Raw genomic sequence first — 22,360 nt, forward strand, 5'->3', positions numbered from 1 at the left:
ATCCTTAAAAGGCGCTGTTTTCAGGACAGGTAACTTGGGTAGTAGCCTTTGGGCTCTTCCCAGCAGGTTCAGTTTCAGGTCAGAATGGTCCCCCTTCCCCCTGAAATTTCCAGCTCCAGACTTTGTGCCTGCAAGTAAAATGCTGAGGTGCCTCATGATGTTGCCCTGTGTGACTCTGTCCATCCATCTCCAAGTGCAATTTCACCTTCAGATTTGATTATCCTGCCTAACTTCTTTTGTGTAGTTTGTTGTATCTTCATGTTTCCTTTAGAAAGTTGCTCACTAAAGTAGTCACCAACATGGCCCATTGGCCCTTGAGCTGAGAGCTTCAGTGTGAAAGTGACAGCATCATCAGCAGAAATAAAGTGATATTAGTAGTCAGAGAGGAAAAGCACATGGAAAATATGGAGATTGGAGTCGAGAATTCGAGATGTGAAAGGCAGACAACGAAGTGAGATAGGCCCGGCTGCTGGTACGAGTAAAATACTAGTCCTACTCTGCCCACGCAAAAAGTTTCACCGTATCTTATCGAATGTTTATCGAATGTTTGATATATACATAAAGTATTAAACATAGATAAAAAAAATTAATTACACAGATTACGTGTAAATTGTGAGACGAATCTTTTAAGCCTAATTACTCCATGATTTGATAACGTGGTGCTATAAATATTTGCTAATGGCAAATTAATTAGACTTAATAAATTTGTCTCGTAGTTTACTGACGAAATCTATAATTTTTTTTTGTTATTAGTCTATGTTTAATAGCTCAAATATGCGATGTGACACAACAAAACTTTTCACCGCCCGAAAACAGGGCCTTAGCAAACCCAAGGAAAGGCGTCCTAAGCAAAAGCAATTTGTGGAAAGGAAGAGAACCGTACGAGATCCCCAAGTAGGAACAGCCTCTGGCCCTGCTCTACTCGCGACTTGGACTCGAGAAAGCGATGTGGAGTATGGATCCTTCCTTGGTGTCAAAATTTTTTTGGGGTTTCTGACCGAAGCTTCCATGGAAACTTTGGGTAAAGGATGGGTGACACTTCGTCCTGTTACGGCTAAACGTGCCCAGCATGGGCGACCAAAAAACGGGACACGAAACTTCTCGATCGTGACCCTAAATCAGACCTAAGCAAGTCGAGTCGACGCAGCAGAGGAGGTCCAACGTCAGGAACCCCTGAATTTCACGAGATAAACTCAAATCACTCTCCTGAGTCTTGACCAAATCAAAGTTTTTGAGTTCGTGATGAATTTCGTAGAAATCATGTTTGATCGGAGCCATTCAATCAAAAATACTACGACACAATGCTCACATTCATAGCTTCTTTCAGTGATAGGTTATGTACACATCAACAGCGAGATATCTGCAGTCTCAATATATGCCGACTTAATCTTTCAAAAATATTCATAAAGATAAGGTGTGCATATATGTTCATATATGTGAGTATGCGTGTGCCGTAAGCATGCAATGTTAGTGTTATGTTTAGAAATAGGGGGATGCTACTAGACGGTATCCCGTTCGATCCGGATAATATCTTATAGGTATCACCTGATACCTGGGTATCAGCCGATACCTACCACTACCAGGTATCAGGCGATACCTCAAAGATATTATTCCATCCGAACGGGGTATCAGTCGATGCCTATCAGGTATCAGATAACAATAGCTCAGAAGTATCATTCTGTTCGAACTAGATTCCGTCCTATAGCATTTTTCTCGACTGTGTTTAGATATAGGGGCGTAAAGTTTTGGTGTGTTATATCGGATATACGGACACTCAATTGAAGTATTAAACGTAGACTAATAATAACACAAATTATAGATTCCGTTTGTAAACTGCGAGACGAATTTATTAAGCTTAATTAATTTATTATTAGTAAATGTTTACTGTAGCACAACATTATCAGATCAAGGAGCAATTAGGCTTAAAAGACTCGTCACATAATTTACACGCAATCTGTATAATTAGTTATTTTTTTATTTTTAATACTTTATACACGTGTCAAATATTCAATGTGATATCTCAATGTGATATGATGAAAAATTTTGTCTGGTGATTTATACATGGGCGAAGAAATATGATCCCTGGTCTCGTATCGGCATGGTCCCACGATTCCTCCGACACCGTCCGTCCGTCTGTCCACCACCCCGAAGCGTGACGTGACACGCACCATCCACCCGCCGCCCCGCCCACGTCACCGCGTCGGCGTTGCTACGACCCGAAACCTGCCCAGCCACACGCACCCACAGCACACCCACGCGGCCGCAGCCACGCGCTCGCGCCGACCCGACCCAACCCGACCCGACCCGACGCGACGTCCAAGCCGAAGCGCGCAGGAAGCCGCGGTTTTCCTCCCTCCAGCCCACGCCCAACTCATCCCATCCTCCCCCCTACGCGCGCGCGTCCAACCTGTCCCCGCGCGTCCAGGAATCCAATCCAAACAATCCACCACGCACCCACACGTGAGACCCCCCCACATCCACCGTCCTCTCTCGCAACTTCTCTGAAGCCCACCACCTCCTCCCCTATTTATTCCCGCCTCCTCCCCACCACATCAAATCATCCCTCTCCTCTCCTCCTCCTCTCAAAGATCGCAAGAAGCAAACAAGAACACAACAAATCGATCGATCAGTCAACCTCACTCATTCTCATGGCGGCGGAGCAGAGACAGCAGCAGCAGATGATGCAGGAGGGGTTCGAGGACTACCTGCCGGTGATGGCGGAGAGGCTGGGGGAGGAAGGGCTGATGCAGGAGCTCGCAAGCGGGTTCCGCCTGCTCATGGACCCGGCCTCCGGGCTCATCACCTTCGACAGCCTCCGCCGCAACGCGCCGCTGCTCGGCCTCGGCGGGATGTCCGACGACGACCTCCGGGGGATGCTCGCCGAGGGCGACTTCGACGGCGACGGCGCCCTCAGCGAGATGGAGTTCTGCGTCCTCATGGTCAGGCTCAGCCCCGACCTCATGGACGAGCCTCGCCGGTGGCTCGACGACGCCGTCGCCCAGGCCTCACAGTTCCTCTTTCATTAGAAAGTTCGACATGGATAGGATTCTTCTTCTTTTTTCTTTCTTTCTTCTTTCTTCTCGTTGTTCATAGCATCAGGATTCATCAAGGGCACTGCTCATTGGTTCGCGGATTCCAATCGCATTTGTACTCTCATGTACTACACTCTGCTTGTTTCTTCGTTCCAAGTGGAAACTGGAATCTGAATTAATTGATCAGCAAGCTTCTTCGTCTCACAAACTGTCCGTGCATCCATACATTGCCTCTTCCTCTCTGAAAAGGAAACGAGCAGCCTCCCAAATTCTGCAATTTTCATACATAATCAGTCGATCGATTAAGGAATTGAAGTTCGCTTGAACAATTTGACAAACGGGCGCAGACGTCATCGCCCTCCAAAGACTTACTGTATCAGCTAATACTTGTTCTATTCATTTGTCTTCTTGATTGATGACTATGATTAGTCAAGAATTAGCAGCCTCCTTGCCTGCTCCGAGTGGTGGCGAGGTCAAAACACACGGAGCCACCCCGACGTGCGTGCCGGCCTGCCTCCCTCCGTCCGTCTGGAGATTGCCCAATTCAACACGGCGAAGGCGATGTCAAATTGTCAAATTTTACTGGCGAGTGTCGTCACCCACACAGCCACACTCGTATAGCGTGTGTGTTTTACCCGGTCTCAGGTTGATTTGAGTCCCATCAAAATCATCCCGATTTTTTTTCCCCTCATCCGCGTTTGCCTCATCCGTGACCAACGAACTGATGAGACGGGGACGCGATGATTTTTTTTTTCAGCAGTAAGCTGGGCCGGGAGCTTCCGAAAATGTGGCCGGAAGCTTCAAAAGCGGCAAGGAGATCCGCACGAGAAAAGGGCTCGAAAGCGACGGTTTTCGATCTCCAGGTTTGCTGCCTTCGCCTCTCTCAAGTATCACCACGTACTCACTTCGTCTTAGAAAAAAAAAAATCAATCCTAGCTACGAGGGTTTATCCTTTTTCAAGACAGACTAGTACACCATATGCCACTGTACCCGTACTGTCCTCTTGAATTCACCGTGCCGTCGCCGTCTCGCTCGCCTGTCCAACATCGGCGGCGTTCGTGACCTCACGGAATTTCCCCCGGTTGACACAGCTACTGCCAACTCGTACTCCGTTTTTTTTTTTTTGGGTACTAGTAGCGTGTTGATTTGGTGCAATATCGTGGCTGCTCCGGTGATATTTTTTGGTCCAGCGCCGACGGAGAATTCGGAGATCGAATCACTAATCAGACGTGTGCAAGGTGCAACGAACCGGGCGGAGATCCGTCGTGAAGTTTGGTGCACGGTGCGGTGAATTAATATGATGTATATGTGTGCGTTGCACTTGAACTGGTTCATCAGTTATATCTCCAGGAATTTTGCCGGTGAGAATTGATCGAACTGATTGATGTGGATGGAAGTAAGATTCTTCGAGTGTGTTTAGTTTCAAAGTTTTTTTTCTAAACTTTCAACTTTCCATCACATCAAATCTTTCATACACACAACTTTTCAGTCACATCGTCTTCAATTTCAACCAAATTTTAAATTTTGGTTGGAACTAAACACAGCCTTGGTACTACATGCTTCTAAGCTGATGAGGTGTCCATCGTGAACTGTAGCCAGGTCATGAGCTGTTGTTGGCTACCCTTCCCTGACCATCTTATTAATGTTTCGTTCATTACTGCCCTGATCTGCCACGCCTTCAAATGATAAATATTTTACCAATTCATCGGATGATTGGCAGTGGCACTGAGCTGTGCTGCCTGTGCACCTACCTCACGCCTGGCAATTTCTCGGTTTTTTCTCTCTTCTGAATCCCCAACCTCCATCCACGGCCAGTTCAGAAATTCAGAAAAAAAAAAAAAACCCAACTGCAACCTGCCTACTGGCTGCTGCCGTGCTGCCTCTCCCCTGTGCCTGAGATTCTCGGCACGATGTCCCCTTGCCGGTGGCGGCAGCGCCCGCGGGTTGCGCCGCGGAGCCCCCGCGACAGGGCGCAGCCGCAGCGGCATCTGCTCGGATCGATCGATCGATCGATCGGATGCACGTACGCGCGGTCAAAGCAGATGCACGCTGGGCTTGGTGTTTTCTCCACGGCTTCACGCTGTGATCTGTCGATGCACACGTGAGCCTTGCTCCCTGAGAAAAAAGATTTAACGGTTTTGTTTGCTGCAAATTGGGTAGATTGGATTGTTGGGGATCGTAGTGTTTGTGTGCTACAGATTGAGGTGAGCTGTCCACTGCGAGGAGGCACAGCTGTGCTCATTTCTAATAGCTGCTGCTAGCTTCTAGGATTCTTCTCTGCAACGTGGTTACATCGCCATGGCTGATTTAATTAAGTGCTAGTACTGTAATCAAATAATCAATTAGTTTGTTAATTAAGTGTGGTACCGGATCACGAGCTGCCTAGGTCAGCAACTGAGCATGCAATGCATGCATGTCTCATCTCACAGCTAGGTTGGTCTCTCCATGCTCTAGATCAATCAGTGGCGATACTGGACTAACTAGTGTTATGGAGTGTCAAGTTGTTGAAGAATATGAATATGGGATTGGAGATGCAGAATCTCCAGGGGTTAAGAGCCGGTGAAAGGGGCACAACATTTTCAGTCTGGTGTCTCCTGATTAGCAGCAAACTGCTGCTTGCGCAACCTGTGCTAGCTGCTCTGTCTGCTTGCAAACACAGTTGCAGATCGAGATGCTACGATGTGCTTCTTCTCTTCGAAGTTAGCAAAGGTTCCTTCCAATGCGTACGCATGCATACGCATTGAGATCGAAGGAATCTGATTCCAGTCGATTGATCTGGGTTATATATGCTTGGAAAATAGCGTTGCTGGCTTGTTCTTATCCCCAAGATCATCTGATACGCAGGAAACGATCCACACTTGTTCATAAACAAATCAGTTAATCGCTTACTTAGAGAGCATATTAGCTATCCAAAGCCAAACCTCCTTTTCTCTCTCTATGGCGAATTGGAATTGCAGGCTGCCTCAGCCTTGATCTAGCTGTTATACACGACACCGAAAAAGGCCTGGAAACTTAACCGGGAGACTGCAACACACAGCCTCCTCGTCGCCTTTAGAAATTGGCAGAGGAATGCGCGCGGCGGCACGGTAGTAGTTTCCCTTCGTGCGACGCGTTGTCGTACGTCGTAAACGCTCACCAAGCTGCAAAGTGCAAAGCGTCTTTTGCTACGAAGCAGAGTAACCAGCTCTGCTCTGTAGGCTGTAGCCGAGTCACCTGAGTGCGCAGGAGACGGGGCCGTGTAGTGGGCCGCAGCGTCGGCTTTTGTCCAAGGATGGATGGACCGTGTAGTGGGCCGTGAAGTCTTAAACGAAGGCAAATGGGCCGTTGGAGATGGACCTCCCGACCTCAGGCCTAGCCCACTTAGCATGGTATTGGGCCGCTGTCCACTTCATTACTGTACAATGTAAAACAGTACAGAAGAGAAGGATTTCAATCACACGTTTACCCGTTTATTACATGTCAACTAAATATGTAATATATCACTCAACAAACTTACAAGATTAAATTCGACTTCTACAAGTTGTAACAAAAAAATTTTATATAGAAGTTGAATTTAGACTTGTATGTTTGTGAAATTATATATTTCATATTAATCTATCTTAATGTTTTTTAAAGAAAAATATAACTATTTAGTTGACATGTAATAAACAGGTGATATCCACGTTTAAAGAGTTCCCCAAAACAGTTCTTTTTTTTCCTCCAATGCCAAAGTGAGCCCAGAAACAAGTAGACGCCAGTGATGAGATTAAACTGCTTCTATCTACGGTGGTGAGCACAGTACACGACACGGTAGCTTACGGCGAGATCAAGAAGAGCTTTTCAGCTGGGAGCACTCGTCGGAGAAGTACGACGACGCGTCGTCGGCAAAAACCTTCAGCGACACCGGAACCGGCGGCACGTCGACGGCGATGACGCCCTCCAGCGCCTGCACCACCTGCTCCATCGTCGGCCGGTTCGCCTCCTCGTCCTGGACGCACCAGCAAGCCACCCTGCACGCCCGGTCGAGCTCCTCCATGTCCGCCTCGCCGTCCAGCCGCTCGTCCAGCAACCCGGCCACCTCCCCGTCGAGCACCTTCCTCGCCGCCACCAGCGGGAAGTACTCCGACGCCGACGAGCACCGCGCGTTCCTCCTGCCGGAGACGATCTCGAGCAGCACCATCCCGAAGCTGTACACGTCGGCCTTGGCGGTGACCGGCACGCCGGAGATCCACTCCGGCGCGAGGTACCCTGCTGAAGTCCCTCCCCACCAGCTTGGCGAGGCCGAAGTCGGCGACCTTCGCCACCAGCGCGCCGTCGAGCAGGATGTTCTCCGGCTTGATGTCGCAGTGGATGATGCAGTCGCGGCAGCCTTGGTGCAGGTACAGCAACCCCCTCGCCGCGCCGACCGCGATCTGGTACCTCGCGCCCCAGCTCAGCACGGCGGCGGCGGCGGATTTTCCGAAGAGGGCCTTGTCCAGCGAGCCGTTGGGCATGTAGTCGTAGACGAGCAGCCGCTCGCCGCCGCGGCCGGAGCAGAAGCCGCGGAGGCGGACGAGGTTGACGTAGTGGATCGTGCCGATGGTGCGCACCTCGTTCCTGAACTGCTTGTCGCCCATGGGGGATGGATTCTAATAGCTCGAGGGGACGTCCACTCGTTTATTGCATGTCAATTAAATGGCTATGAAATTTTTTTAAAAAAAATTGACAAGATAGATCAATATGTAATATATCACTCCACAAACATACAAGTTAAAATTCAACTTCTACAAGTTATAACAAAAACAATAAATTTAACTGTAAATATACATGTAGTAATTTGAGTTTTGTTTGTTATTTTTTTACAATATGTAGAAGTTGAATTTTAACTTGCATGTTTGTGGATTGATACATTACATATTGATCTATCTTATTCATATTTTTTTAATTTTTTTATAATTATTTAGATGACATGCAATAAACGGGTGGACATCCACTCGAGTTGTTAAAATAGTTTCCTGTCGGCCCATGTCGCTGCGGAGCCCTTCGAGCTTCTTCACCGCGACGGCGGCGTCGGCACCGCCGGCGCCGGGCAGCTTCCCCTTGTACACCGACCCGAAGCTGCCGCCGCCGAGCTTCTCCGAGAAGTTCTTGTTCGCCCTCCTCACGTCGCTGTACCTGAACGCCACCAGGTTGCCACGTTCCAATGCTTGCGCGAATCTCATGCTCCGCCTCCTCCTGAGCATCCGAACCAGCACGAACGCCATGGCGACGAAGAGAGCTAGGATCAACGCAGCTGCGGCGCCGGCGCAAGCCAGAGCGATCGTCTTCTTGCTGCTTTTCGATGGCACGCCCATGGCGGACAACCGGAGGTAGAGGTTGGCCGCGCCGGCCGCCTCGTCGGTCTGCCGTTGCAAGTTGAGGAGATCGCCGTGCCACAGGGCGCAGCGATCGCCATAAGAGTAGGCGTTGCAGCTGCAATCCATCAAGCAAGCCGACCTGCAGTCTCGATCGCCGGATGCCCGTACAAACGATGGATTCTTCGGCGGCGATGAGCAAGAAGTCGTCGTCGTCCTTGTCGCCGGTCACCGTGCTCGTGCTCGCACACTGCAATGGAGTGTTCCGGCGACAACCCTTCGTGTGGTCTCCTAGGTCCCAGTCTCCCGGCGAGGCGGCCCGGAAGCCGGCGAGGCAGCTGCAGAGCGGCTCGCTCTTCTCGTCGCAGACGGCGTGGACGTCGCACAGGCGGTGCGGCTCCGTCCAGATGAGGATCCACTCGTCGGCGGACGGCGCCCACGTGAGCTGCGTGACCTGGCCGGAGACGCTGACGACGAGCCTGGAGATGATCGCCGGGTCCTGCAGCGAGTAGGTGAAGTAGCTGCCATTGGCGTCGGACACGAACTCGAAGTTGTACATGTAGTGTGACGTCATCTCCGGGATTCCGGCGAAGATGTCGCCGTTCCACTCGCCGCTGGCCCAGTACGGCACCGTCCTGTTCCACACGATGAAGTACTGGCTGGTCCCGGCCGGGTCGATCCCGAGCGAGAACACGCCGGGGGCCGGGTCGCCGGAGTTCTTCCAGGTCCTCAGCACCTGCGCCTCGCCGGTGACCTTGTTCAGCCCGAGCCGGGCTCCGGGGAGCCACGTGTCTGTAGGGTGATCCATGCTCTGCCACAGCACGACCTCGTCGACGTCGTTCTTTCGCCGGAGCACGAGGTTTCCGGTGTCCAAGATGACGGCGACCGTGCCGTTCGAGCCGGCTCCGGCGGCGGCAGCGGCGGCGGAGCTGACGTTCGTGGACCACACTAGCTCGTCGGCTTCGTTGATGAGCACGAGGTTGCCGTCGGCCGCAATGGCGAGCCGCGACGTGGCCCGGTCGGCGACCGGCGCCGCTCTGTTCGCGATCCAGACCGGCGTGCATGGCGACACGGCCTTCTTGTACCATATCCCCACGTAGTAGCAGCTGCCGTTTCGTGACGACGACGACGACGACGACGCGTTGATGCGGAAGAAACCGAGCTGGAAGCTGCCGCCTCTCGACACGACGGTCCGGCCGCCGGAGACGGCGGAGCTGGCCGAGATGGTGTCCGACGACGCGAGGCACCGCCGTGACACGCAGAGGATGGGCGTGACGAGGAGCTGCACCTGCACGGTGGAAGCCATTGATGGTGCAAGAGACAAGTGAGGATAGAGTGTGCAGATGAGAGTACGCTGCAACAAATGTTGCGATAGAATTGCACGTTCTATGCCTGTCTTATGTGCAGGGATAGAAAGAAGGCTCAATATCTCGGTCACCTTTGCCTAGTTGCGTTTTCGGCTTTAAATGCTAAATTGTGATGGTAGAAATTAGGAATTGCAAACAGTAAAGCTCTGGATTAAATGCCTTGCATTCAATTGGCCATGTACGTGACGGTGAATTGGTGGCACCGGCAGTTCAGTTCCATGCATGACATTTTTTCCTGTCAAGAAATAAACAGGCGATTTTTAATTTCATGCTGTCCTCTTTTTTGTAGTTTTGTCCCTGGGAAGATTCTTCCAGAATGATTCCATAAAACGTTGCTGACTACCAACACCAGTGATTAATGTGTGTGTTTCAATGTTTCATCACGATTTGTGATATTCTGCAGTCAGAACAGTGCATTTGACCATTTGCCATATTTAGATGTGGCAATTAATTTTTTACCACTGGACCCACATATTATTGAGATAGGGGTGACAAATAGTTATTTGCCAAATCTAAAAGTGGCAAATAGTTAAAAGCCCCAAGGAAGAGATGGCTGCGTACCGATCACAAACACGGCCTGGAATGAAGCCCATGAATGAATTGACGCCTGGGCCTGGGTACAAATATGGGTCATCATGGGCCGATCCACATGTAGCCCATAGGACAATAGCCCATTATCAAGTACAGCAACACACGCAACGCAAACCCTTCTCCTCTCCTTCGCCGCCGGCGCCGCCATGGCGCGCCTGAGCGCTGCTCGAGCTTTGCCTGCGCCGCGGCGGCGCTCAAGAGGAACAAGTCCGGGGGAGGCGGATATTCGCCGGCGCCGGTGGGTCTAGCCATTTCCCAACCTTGCCCTATTGGTGGGTCCGCTTGGGGCTAAATACACGAACAGATTGCGATTTTTTCTGCGAGGGGATCGGTGATGCTGCGCGTGCACCGCGCTGATCTGGGTGTGCTGCGGCGGCGCAACCCCGTTCTGGGTTGCATCCTCGTCGGCGGCGGAGGGCGGCGGATCTTGCGTCTTCGTGCCTACTCGTCGGCGTCGGCGAGGACCTGGAGGAAGCCGGAGGAGGGGTGGATGAAGCTCAACTTCGACGGGTCGTCGAAGCACTCGACCGGGATCGCGAGCATCGGCGGCGTGTACCGCGACCACGACGGCGCGTTCCTGCTCGGCTACGCGGAGCGGATCGGCACGGCGACGAGCTCCGTCGCGGAGCTCGCCGCGCTCCGGCGAGGGCTCGAGCTGGCGGTGCGGAACGGGTGGCGGCGCGTCTGGGCGGAGGGCGACTCCAAGGCGGTGGTCGACGTGGTGTGCGACCGCGCCGACGTGCAGTCGGAGGAGGACCTGAGGCTGTGCAGGGAGATCGCCGCGCTGCTCCCGCAGCTCGACGACATGGCCGTGTCCCACGTGCGCCGCGGCGGGAACAAGGTGGCGCACGGCTTCGCCGAGCTCGGCCACAGGGCGGCGCGGCCGCGGGTGTGGCGCGCCGCGCCGCCCGACGAGGTGCTCTGGTTTCTCCGGCGAGACGCCGATCGGGGATAAAAAAAAATACTGACCAAATGGCGCCTCACGAACTGTTTGATTCTGATCTGATCGCCCCTACAGGTTAGTTTAATTTGGGAGATCGATCATGTAGAGGTTAATTACGTTTAACTTGTTGATTTGTAGACTTGTAGTAAAAGTAATTTTGTTCATAGTGCAATTCAACCAAGAATTTTAATCGAAATGCTAAAATTAAGCGCTTGTTCGGCGGTTATTCGATATTCGCTCCGTGAATTGCTCTCCAACCTTGCATAGTTGCATGTTGTAGAGACTAGTGACGTTCGGCGTCGGCATGTTTTTATGACCGTCGTTGGATGTTTACAAGCCCATGGGCCATAACTAAGCCCAGTTCAAAGCTAGCCCACCCTCTAGTGATGCTGACATCATAACATGAGGTCAACGTACTAGTGCATCAGCAACCAACCCAAGCAGGCAAATCATGGCGTAGATCTTTGTGTGTTGAGCATTTTTAACCGGACAATTGTGGTGTGTGTCATGCCACGCATCCTGATGACCAGTTAAGCATTTTTAACTGGACAATTGTGTGTCATGACTCGCATGGACGACGAGGTTGAAATGCCCTCCTACTCCTGAGATACACACCAGGATGATTAGTTGGGTGAGAAGTACAAAGAAATAGTGTGCACGTATGCCTTTTCTTTTACACAATCTTGAATATTGTTGTGGGCAATATACTTGGTACTACCAAACTTGATGTTTGATCTTTGTGAAATCTAGTTGTAGCTGGGCAGTGGTTCGACACCTTGTACATTCGTGAAACTCGTTGGTGCCGTGAAGACACGCTCTACCTACACCGTGTTTAGTTTCAAACATTTTTTAAAAAAACTTTCAACTTTTCCATCACATCAAAATTTTTCTACACATATAACTTTTAACTTTTCTGTCGTATCGTTCCAATTTCAACCAAACTTCTAATTTTAACGTGAAAACACACCCCTATGCTAATTACTTGGCAGTAGTACAAGCTCGATCTAACACACGAAAGTTGCAGCAGCTGTAGTACAGTAGTACACGCAGTACCACTTGTTCAAGCTTGGATCCAGTGTTTTCCAGAGCGCACACTATTATATAACGAGATGCAGATCATGTCAGAGGGGACAAGTCGGTATGGAAACAGAGAATCAAATGCATCATTGAGTGCAGCGTTGATGAACAACGGTAACCGGTCCATGTTGATGCGCATTTGGCCGGTGATCTGATCATCATCAGCGCTTCACTCAATCATGCGTTTGGCATCTCTGCCATGCAACCACTACTACCAAGCACTAACAACAATGCAGCAACTCAGTTATGGTTAGAACTAAAGATTCATTTTTTTTTGTTTATTTCTGTTGCAACAGATGATGAACACCCAACAGAGAAGAGGTAATTAATTCCGTGCAACAATCGCATCATCTTGTTGATTTTTACTCCGTAGTTTGCACATAGCAATTCTCCATCAGAATCAGATGGGGAAGTAGTAGTACATGAAAACGGATCAAAATACAAAAATCCCTGCAGGTATTGGCTCGATTTACACACCAGAAAATGAGGGATGGACAAATTGCAAACGAAAAAACTACTACACGAAATCACGAATTTGAAGAACAGATTTTAATTAGGTCCCCAGCAGACGAGGTGATACGCCTTCTGCATCTTCTCCTCCTCCGACCTCTTCGACCTGGCGGCTCTGCCGCACGCGGCGGCGGGAGAGGAGGACGCCGCCGCGCCGCCGGTCTGCGACGACAGCGACACCGGGACGGCGCGGCCGGTGACCTGCTTGGCGGCGGCGGCGCGCTGGTACAGCGACCGGAGCGCGTAGTCCCACCGGCACAGCCCCGCCTGGTCCTTGAGCGCCTCCACCGCGCTCATGCTCGCCGTCACCACGAACGACGACGCCTTCTTGCTCAACGACGACGAGCTCATCTTCACGCTTTTAGCTTGAAAAACCGGATGATTTCCTCGCACGTAGACGCCTTCTTGATGTGTATGGCTTGCTTGCTTGTGGTTGTGGTGGTTGACACTGAGCTGTGAGTTGCGGCAATGGCGAGGAGACGAGGTGAGGGGCATTTATCTATGGGGGATCCGGCGGGTGGGGAGGGGTGGCAGCGAGGAAGGACGCGATGAGTGCGAAACAGGGGGCTCCGGTTGCTGGTTTGGGACGAGTAAACTACACACTGATTCCCAAAAACCAGGGTTGAGGGTAGCTTGAGAGTTGGGTTTGGTTGCACCGGTAGAATATTCTATCGACTGGTGTCACTGAACAAAGTCACAGACGATCTTTTCTGAAAGTGTGTAGTCAAATTAGTGATTAACTTTTGAGCACTCGTAAATTGATAAACATTTCTTTTCCCCTCTCTCATCTATCTATCTATCTATTATATACTAAAAGTCCATTAAACTTCCTACAAACGCTCTCAAGCTGCCACGTGGCGCTCTAATAAATTAGAGAAAATCCTAGAAATTCTAAGAAAAAACCAAAACATCCACCTCTTGATTTTCACTTAAATTGGTGGGTCCAATATTATACACCATTAGATAAAAGTGATCCTAAAACAAACCAAATAATATGGGTCCCACCTCTCCTATTTCTCCCGCATGCATAGGTATAGGTCACGTACGTACATGTGGGCCTGTAGTACGTACGCCTCCCTCCATTTTTTTTCCTTTTTTTTCTTCTTTTTTCCATTTATACAATTTGATATATATATTTGTTTAAATAATCATAATTTTTTAAAAAAGAAAATACCATCATATAACTCTTTATAAACACAGGTAACTAAATTAGCTATACAGACTTTGAAAATAAAATTTACACCATATTATATGTAAATTAGCTCTAAAATCAATAATGTAAGATAATTTACTTTGTACTATTATTTTCATATAATGCACTATTTTAAAATAAAGCTTACACAATATTATATTGTGTTTATCAAATAAACAATTTAAGATCTATATTAACTAATATATACGTGTACTTAAACAGATAGACCCATTATTTAAATCATCGGATCTATTTTTTTATTACTTTGGACTATTATTCTCAAATAATTCAGTGTTTTAAAATAAAATATACACCATCACCATTATGTTGTGTACCCGTTAAATTAACAATTTAAAATATATATATTAACTAATTTACATTTACACTAAAACCGGTGGACCCATTATTTAAATCATCGGATCTATTGTTAATAATGTCTAAAGTTCTCTTTTTGGCCCACTGCACAATGCACGTCTGCACCTTTGCCTTTCGCATATGTGACAAAGTGTCGTGTTTGAGGCATCTTGGGTGATCACGACCGCTGCAGCGCTACCGCTGTTGTTATTAGCATGAAAAGAAAATTGAAGGTGTGATGCAGCGAGAGAAGAATTAAGTACCGTGGAACACTTAACTCTGTTTAAGCTGAAATCGAGAGTTGATTAAATAATAATTATAATGTATTGTGTTATGTTGTATTTGGATTTTGTATTATTTGTTCGTACAGTTGAAAGAAATCATTATGTTATAATTGTGAGCACAATATTAACGAATATCAATAGAACTCTTACTAGGATAAGAGTGTTATAAGGGAGTTTAAGGCCCTATTTTTTCCCTGATTCCATCTTTTGAATTTTCGTTTGCACGCTCCATGCTTTCCAAGTTACTAAATGGTGCTTTTCTTAAACAACTTTTTAACTTTTTAGAAGTCATTTCATTTGTTTATAATCTCAAATAGCTATCACATAAATCAGATAATTCATCAATTTCAGTTGTCCTAACCCCTTAAGTACATATATTTTTCATGCGCGTCATGGTGATAAATAAATTGGTGATCAACGCATAATCAAAGTCGTAAGATGAATCTGTAAAAACTACTATGACTAATTGTAAATAGGTGTCAAAATTAATTGCTATTAATTAAACATCTAATGGCTTGCTAGCAACATATTTAATTTTTCTCTACATGTATATAAATATGGACGAAGCTAGAACGAATATTAGCATACATCCCATACATATATATTACATCTTAATATTCTAATTACATGTGGTAAGTCCATTAAAATTTCTTAAAATGCCCTCAAGGTGCCACGTGGTGCTCTAATAAATTAGAGAAAATATTAGAAATTCTAAGAAAAAAAAGCAAAGTATCTATTACTTGATTTTCACTTGAATCGATGGGTCCAATATTATAAACCATTAGATTAAATTGATCTTAGAACAAACTAAATACTACGAGGTCCCACCTCTTCACCTTTGGTACGCACCTACGTACGTGGGTACCTACGCTTCCCCTCCCTTTTCTTTTATTTTTCCCTTTCTTCTTTTTCTCCATGAATATGCTCCCCTCCCTTTCTTACTATATCATGCATCTTCATGAGACGATTTAATCTATTTACTCAAGAAAAAAAACATGATTCAAAAGTCGTAAGTACTTAATCCATCTCCAACTCAAAAGTTTGTGAATGGATTTTTAAGATACCTTAATAAAAAAATAGAACCCTTATATTATTATAAAATAACAGTATCCGAAGTTTAGTTTGCCCTTAATCTATGAGATAATTTTTTTTAACAAACAATAAAAATCTTACCTTTCAATAATATAAGTGCCCGCGCATACGCGCGGGCTACCTTCCTAGTTGTTTTTATAAACATCACTACTCTCACCGTCTCATATCATTGTGGGTTTCTATATCTAAGGTTTAACCGTCCGTCTTATTTAATTATTTTTATAATTATTTTTTTTATTGTTATTAGATTATAAAACATGAATAATAGTTTAGACATGACTTTATTTTTATTTTTTAATAAAATTTTCAAATAAAACGGACAGAAATGTTAGACATAGAAACGTACAACTGCACTTAAAATGGAATGGATGAAATACTTTTCTATTGAAAGTGTAATCACACGTGCGTAATTGTCAGACATGGTTTGAAATCACGTTTGTTGATGAAATATAACCCCTAATGAGATTGTGGATTTTATAAGATTTAACACAAATCAAACGGTTTGGGAACTTTTAATTAAGCGACAAACACATGAAGTCATGTATCAGTACTCTACTACCGCTCCTCTCTGTTAAAGAAAAATTAATAAGGTTCTTTTGCTCTTCACTAAAGAAAGATATGTTGAAGTTGAGTGGTAGTTCACATGAAACATCACAAAGGCTTGCAGAAGATACTTGTCTTATGTTACCATGTTCAACATCCTCTAGATTCTTCACGCTCTGCCGGCTGCCGCCGTAAGAGCTGCACGCTGTATCCAACAATCAGCGTACTCTCCACATCACGGCTGCTATTTATAACAGTTGAAATTCTCTCTTTTGTGTGGATTCCGTTTGCCTTTAGTCTTCTACGTACAGACTGGGCTTTAGTACTAAGCAAATGGGCACGCGCCAAATGCGACGGAATCAACTCAATCAACAAGTACTAAACACACTTGTTGTACTCCATTTCAATCGCACTAAAATAAAAACGGCGCCACGAATATGCGCCGGCGGTGATCCTCGGGAGTATCCAGAGGCTGCGCGTGGTTTCGCAGCTGTGGTGTTTAAGAGCAAGTTTTTAATAGTATAGCTAACCGCTGGCTTTAAATTATCTATAGTTAACTTAATAGTCAATTTATCTTGTCACACTTGTCATGCAGACATGTATTTGGGAGTCCGTGTTTCAGTTGGCTACAAATCTGTAGCCCGCTGCTCGTTTCTCTTCTCTTTTATCTCCTCGAAATATATTTATAGCGGGCTTATAGTCTCTTATTGTACCTGCTCTAAAAAGTGATGAAGATAAAGATTAAGTTGACGCACGTAAAATAAGAAAACTATTATCACATAATTAATTAAATTTTAACTATTGCAAACTTAACAAATGTATATGTTTGATATTTTTTAAAAAAACTTGTATATAGAAAGTTTTTTAACAGAACGCACCGCACCGTTTAGCAGTTTAAAAACATGCTAATAAAAATAGGGATAAAATCAGTACTATCTTAACGAGAGAAAAAAAGAGCGTAGTGGGCAGCATGGTGCGCCGGCGCCGCAGCGTACAACTCGAACATGTCCTCCTTGTAAAATAGAAACGAAAAGAAATGGAAGAGACAGAGACAGAGTCACAGAGCGAAGAAAATAAAAACCGAACATATCGCTGGCCGATTCGCGAGTTGTTGGTTGCACCGACGCGGAGAGGAGAAAGGGAACAGAGCACCAGGTGCGGTGCACACCCCCATCCCGCGCCGCGCGAGCCGCACATACCCACCGGTTTGGAACGGCCGTTTTCTCTGGGTTCGCGCCGTACGACGACGGCCCCCGTCGTGTGCCTAACGGCTCGGCCCAAATCCGTGGTCGCTCTCGTCCACCGTTTCCCCCCCGCCCTGTCGACTTGTCGAGTCGAGGCGCGCACGCCGCCGCGCTCCCCACCGCACGCTTGACGCCGCAACCCCACGAGGCCGCGAACGACCGACCTGTCACGACGCGCTCCACCCGTTGGCCGAGCCGAGCCCCAGTCACGTCACGTCACCGCATCGCATGGGCGACAAAAATTTCGTGGCGCCCTATATAACATGCCAGAAAGGCAAATTAGCTGGCTAAGCTGGCTATTACTAGTAGCTTTGCACACGAAATCGACACGAGGAGCGCGGCACGCGAGCATCAGGTGGTGCCGTGGTGGTGGGCATCGGCGCGGCGGTGATGTGCAACGGGCGGGAGTGCAAGCGGGAGTCCGCGTTCCGCGCGGCGTCGCTGCTGCGGGAGCGCGACGCCGCCAAGGGCGAGCAGCAGCAGCGGCAGCCTTCGGTGGACGGGCGCGGCCGGCAGGTGGCGGAGGCGGAGGAGGTGACGAGGGCGAGGGCGAGAGCGTGGGAGGCGGAGGTGCGGAAGCAGCGGCACGCGACGGAGGAGACGGAGATCATGAAGACGGAGAAGATCATGCACCTGCTGCTCTGGGGGCCCAACTGACGGGGATCCGGCCTGTCTCGTGTTCGTGTCTCCTCTGTGCTCCGGGAAGCTAGGTTGCATTGTACAAAACCGTTTTGTGTGACGGGCTATGGCTTTGGCAACTTGGCATAGTTGTTTATTTGTTTCTGTTACTTGGCAAAGCTGCTCAATTATTTGGTTCGCTTACTCCACAAGCTGAAGGATCACGTTGCTTGGCAGATTGCGATTTGTGTTAGTGTTTTTCCTTTGTTTAGGTGTTTATTACAAAGAAAATTAGCTCATCTTCTCAAATAAAGAAGAGAAAGGAAGAGAAAGTTCAATTAGGATTGTGACTCGTGAGATACGGGCCAGGTATGCCTGACCACATGCTATGTGTACATGCGTGACGTACTGAAGCAAAGTCAATAATAAAAAGGGTATAAGGAGATGGGGTATAAAATAGCTTATGGGCTTTTGCTAATTTCCTCGAGTTCCGTCATACTATGTTCTCAATGGGCTTGTTTCCGCGGCCCATTGAGTTGAAGACAAGGGGCTTTCATGTCATGCCCCGAAGGCCGCCACCACGCATGGGCTGCTGATGGGCTGATGGCAAATTGGCAAGTCCATCAGCCCAAGCAAAAGTACCATTTTGCATTAGCGACTATGGGCCTGTTTGGTACAGATCCAACTCCTAAATTTAGCTCCAGGAGTTGGGTCTGGAGTGGAGTTATGGAGCTGACTAAACCCAACTCCACAACTCTTTCATTTTGTGAGAGAGCTCCACCCAGCTCTACTTCTAATTTTGGTGGAGCTGAAACTGTTTGGCTGAGCTCCAGCTCTAGGAGGGGTGGAGCTAGAGCTGGAGCTGTGGCAAACAGTTCCTATATGACGTGACGTGCGAAGAACAAATGAATAAGTTTGATTTTTCCCCCTTTCAAATTTCAAAACTCACACAAGTTTGTAATTTGGCGGCAACTTTCTGAACTCAGAAAGCAAACGCCCTCCAATACATTCCTGTTCCCTCTGTTTTCTGTTTGTGGGGTTTGTGCATTCGTGCAATCTACGGCTCTAATTTGTATGGGAGCAACACTCGATGCCTCGATTAAACAACGTTAAAAACGTAAGTATAAAGAAGTTTTAAAATAAGTGTAGTTTTACAATATTCATGTTCAACGTTTGACCGTTCGTCTTATTTAAATTTTTTTTATGATTAGTATTTTTATTGCTATTAGATGATAAAACATAAATAGTACTTTATGTGTGACTAAATATTTTTAAATTTTTCACAAAATTTTTAAATAAGACGGACGGTCAAACGTTGGGCACGAATATCCACGGCTGCACTTATTTTGGGACAGAGGTAGTAGTAACTAGCGTAGTACACACAAAAAGCATATACTGTTTTTTTTTTTGAAAGGAGTAGTATAGTGTGCACACATGTCCCCCGAAAAATGAGACGAAAACTGGCAAAAGGAAAATGAATTTCAGGATGGTTCGATGGAGAGAAGACAAGGAGCGGAGTTTGGTGGATGCGCACTTTCTACAACGTCTTTCGGTCTTGTTAACCCCACCACACACCATGTCTCCATCCGCAGTGTCTGCTCATGTATTTTCCTTTTCCTTTTTTCTAAGAAAGAAAAATCCACTTGTAAATATATAAGCGGCGCGCTCCCCCTCCGCTCCCCAAGTCCCAACGGTCGAATCTGACCTGGCTCTTAAACCCTCTTCCTCTCGCCCCCTCCTCGCATCATCCTCCCCTTCCCACAAATTTCAAAAGTTCTCACCACCTAATCCGATCCAAGCTCCGCGCTAATCGCGCAAAGGGGAAGGAATCCGCTCGAATCAACCGACCGATTGATCGATCGATCGATTCGATCCAGGTGCGTGCTCGTCGATTTGCTCTCGCTGACGATTCGGTTCGATTTTGTTTGTTTGTTTGTTCGTCGATTGATTTGCGCCTGGTCTCTGATCTCTGCGGCCACCGCCGTTGTTGTTGCAGGAGGAGGAGGCGAAGGGGGTTCGTCGGCGGAGGCGATGGAGGAGGACCCGCTCATCCCGCTGGTCCACGTCTGGAACAACGCCGCCTTCGACGACTCCTCGTGTTCCAGATCGGCTTGGCTCCCCCAAAGCCCCGCCGTCGCGGCCGTCCGCAAGGGCGACAAGGAGAATCACCGCCCCGAGGTTGTTGATGTCGCCGCCGGCTGCGACGTCGAGGCCGAGATCGGCCACATCGAGGCGGAGATCCTGCGCCTCTCGTCCCGGCTCCACCATCTCCGCGTCTCCAAGCAGCCGGAGCCCAACCGCGACGACGCTCCGATGGGGGAGATGGTCGCGAAGGTGAGGCCCCGGCCGAGGGGCCTCAGCCTCGGGCCCCTGGATGTGATCTCCATCGTCAATCGTGAGAAGCATCCGCTGCGCACCAAGCAGCCTCCGGCGACGCGGGGCAGGGGGCTCAGCCTCGGGCCCATGGAGATCGCCGCGGCGAACCCTAGGGTGCCCGCGGCGGCGCAGCATCAGCAACAGCAACGCGCTGGCACGGCGCGGATCCTGAAGCCAATCAAGGAGCCTCCGGTGCAGCGTCGCAGGGGCGTCAGCCTCGGGCCGTTGGAGATCCACCACGGCGTCGGCAGCAAGGCACCAGCGGCGGCGCGAGCCAAGCCGTTCACCACCAAGCTCAACGCCATTCGAGAAGAAACCCGACCCTCCAAGCAATTCGCCGTCCCCGCCAAGCCATGGCCGTCGAGCAATACAAGGCAGACACTGGACTCGAGGCAAGGAACAGCAGCAAGTCGAGCGAAGGCGAGGAGCCCGAGCCCCAGGCCCAGGAGGCAATCCAATGGCAAGGCTACTGACACAAGGGGAGGCAACAAGGTGGTGGATGAGCTCAAGCCCAAAGGTGCGTCGTCAAGTCAGAGCGGCAGCGCCGCCGCCGCCGCCACTGCCAAGAGGATGGCGGGGAGCTCCAAGATGAGGGTCATCCCGAGCCGCTACAGCCTCACTCCTGGCGCTTCCCTTGGAAGCAGTGGAGCACAGGAGAGGCGACGCAAGCAGTCTCTCCCAGGATCATCAGGGGATGCGAACCAGAATGAGGAAATCAGAGCGAAGGTCATCGAGCCTTCCAATGATCCACTCTCTCCTCAAACGATCTCCAAGGTTGCTGAAATGCTCCCAAAGATCAGGACCATGCCGCCTCCTGACGAGAGCCCTCGCGATTCCGGATGCGCCAAGCGGGTTGCCGAATTGGTCGGGAAGCGCTCGTTCTTCACGGCTGCAGCCGAGGACGGGCGGGCGCTCGACGTCGAAGCACCCGAGGCGGTCGCAGAAGCTTGAGATGAACCACCATGGTTTGATCCGTTCCTTCCATCAGCTCAGCTCCGTCTTCTTCTTGAGTGTTCAAGGTGCCTGCTTATCTTGAGCTATCATTCGAGTGAGGCTTTTCTTTTTGCAGGGGCGTGTTGCATAAATGGTCCGGCTACTGTTACATTCATATCTCATGGTCTGGTTCCTCTTCTTTCTTTTTTTTTTTTGTTTCTTTTGTCAAGGCCTTCCTATGCTAGTCAATGTGTGAAAAGAGATAGTAGTAGTGATGAGTCCATTCTATGGTTTCTTGTTTTGGAATTGTAAGTGTGCTCTTTGGTTTGAGACTTCGAGTAAGTACAGGATTCATGGTGTGGTTAAGTCAATAAGTGGCTTACTGATTTCCCTACATTTTGTCTTTAGCTGCTTCCTTGTGTGTTGGGACAGCAAGAAACAACTACCAGTGACAAACTGACACCTCTATTTTTTCCTCATAAATTTGTTTGGCTCCAGTATAGTAAGTTCAAAATTTAGCTGCCTAGGGATGATAAGGGTGATAAAATGCATAAATAAGCATGCTAATATGGGACCATGAGTCCAAACCACTGCATTTTCAGTCTTGGGGCATGTAAACTATCAGTCTATCACAAATCAGATTGGTTGTCAGATTGTGAGTAAGTTTACAGACTCAAAATTCAAGCCAATCTGGTGAATTTTGGCCCACAAACAGAAGCCTGGATCAGTCGTTGCTGGAGATTCACGTGCTAATCTTTAAAAGTATCACGGGATAAACGCCTGTATCGAAAGATAGGAGAAGGAAACAAGCAAATTGGTGGATAGGACAACCTGTTCTTTGTCTCACTAAATGCTGATCATTGTTTGCTAGTATGAAAGAGATATCAGTGTT

At 48.3% G+C, this 22,360-nt stretch overlaps 4 protein-coding genes and 1 pseudogene across 4 annotated transcripts; 3 read left to right on the plus strand and 2 right to left on the minus strand.

Moving 5' to 3' along the window:
- Nucleotides 1-2,535: 2,535 nt before the first annotated feature.
- On the plus strand, nt 2,536-3,240 carry LOC127775927 (calcium-binding protein KRP1-like). The gene has a single exon (XM_052302238.1). The coding sequence runs from the start codon at nt 2,649-2,651 to the stop codon at nt 3,024-3,026; it is 378 nt and encodes a 125-aa protein (XP_052158198.1). The 5' UTR covers nt 2,536-2,648; the 3' UTR covers nt 3,027-3,240.
- Nucleotides 3,241-6,714: 3,474 nt separating this feature from the next.
- On the minus strand, nt 6,715-9,691 carry LOC127777057 (G-type lectin S-receptor-like serine/threonine-protein kinase At2g19130; annotated as a pseudogene).
- Nucleotides 9,692-12,672: 2,981 nt separating this feature from the next.
- On the minus strand, nt 12,673-13,434 carry LOC127777393 (uncharacterized). Its single transcript, XM_052303971.1, has one exon. It carries the CDS (start codon nt 13,325-13,327, stop codon nt 12,872-12,874), a length of 456 nt encoding a protein of 151 aa, XP_052159931.1. The 5' UTR covers nt 13,328-13,434; the 3' UTR covers nt 12,673-12,871.
- Nucleotides 13,435-17,845: 4,411 nt separating this feature from the next.
- Nucleotides 17,846-18,616, plus strand: LOC127777691 (uncharacterized). The gene has a single exon (XM_052304304.1). It carries the CDS (start codon nt 17,932-17,934, stop codon nt 18,196-18,198), a length of 267 nt encoding a protein of 88 aa, XP_052160264.1. The 5' UTR covers nt 17,846-17,931; the 3' UTR covers nt 18,199-18,616.
- Nucleotides 18,617-19,850: 1,234 nt separating this feature from the next.
- On the plus strand, nt 19,851-22,207 carry LOC127775666 (uncharacterized). The gene is made up of 2 exons (XM_052301945.1): nt 19,851-20,036; nt 20,156-22,207. Exon 2 carries the CDS (start codon nt 20,191-20,193, stop codon nt 21,484-21,486), a length of 1,296 nt encoding a protein of 431 aa, XP_052157905.1. The 5' UTR covers nt 19,851-20,036; nt 20,156-20,190; the 3' UTR covers nt 21,487-22,207.
- Nucleotides 22,208-22,360: the final 153 nt, after the last annotated feature.

This window comes from Oryza glaberrima, chromosome 6 (assembly GCF_000147395.1).
Source record: "Oryza glaberrima chromosome 6, OglaRS2, whole genome shotgun sequence".
NCBI lineage: Eukaryota > Viridiplantae > Streptophyta > Magnoliopsida > Poales > Poaceae > Oryza > Oryza glaberrima.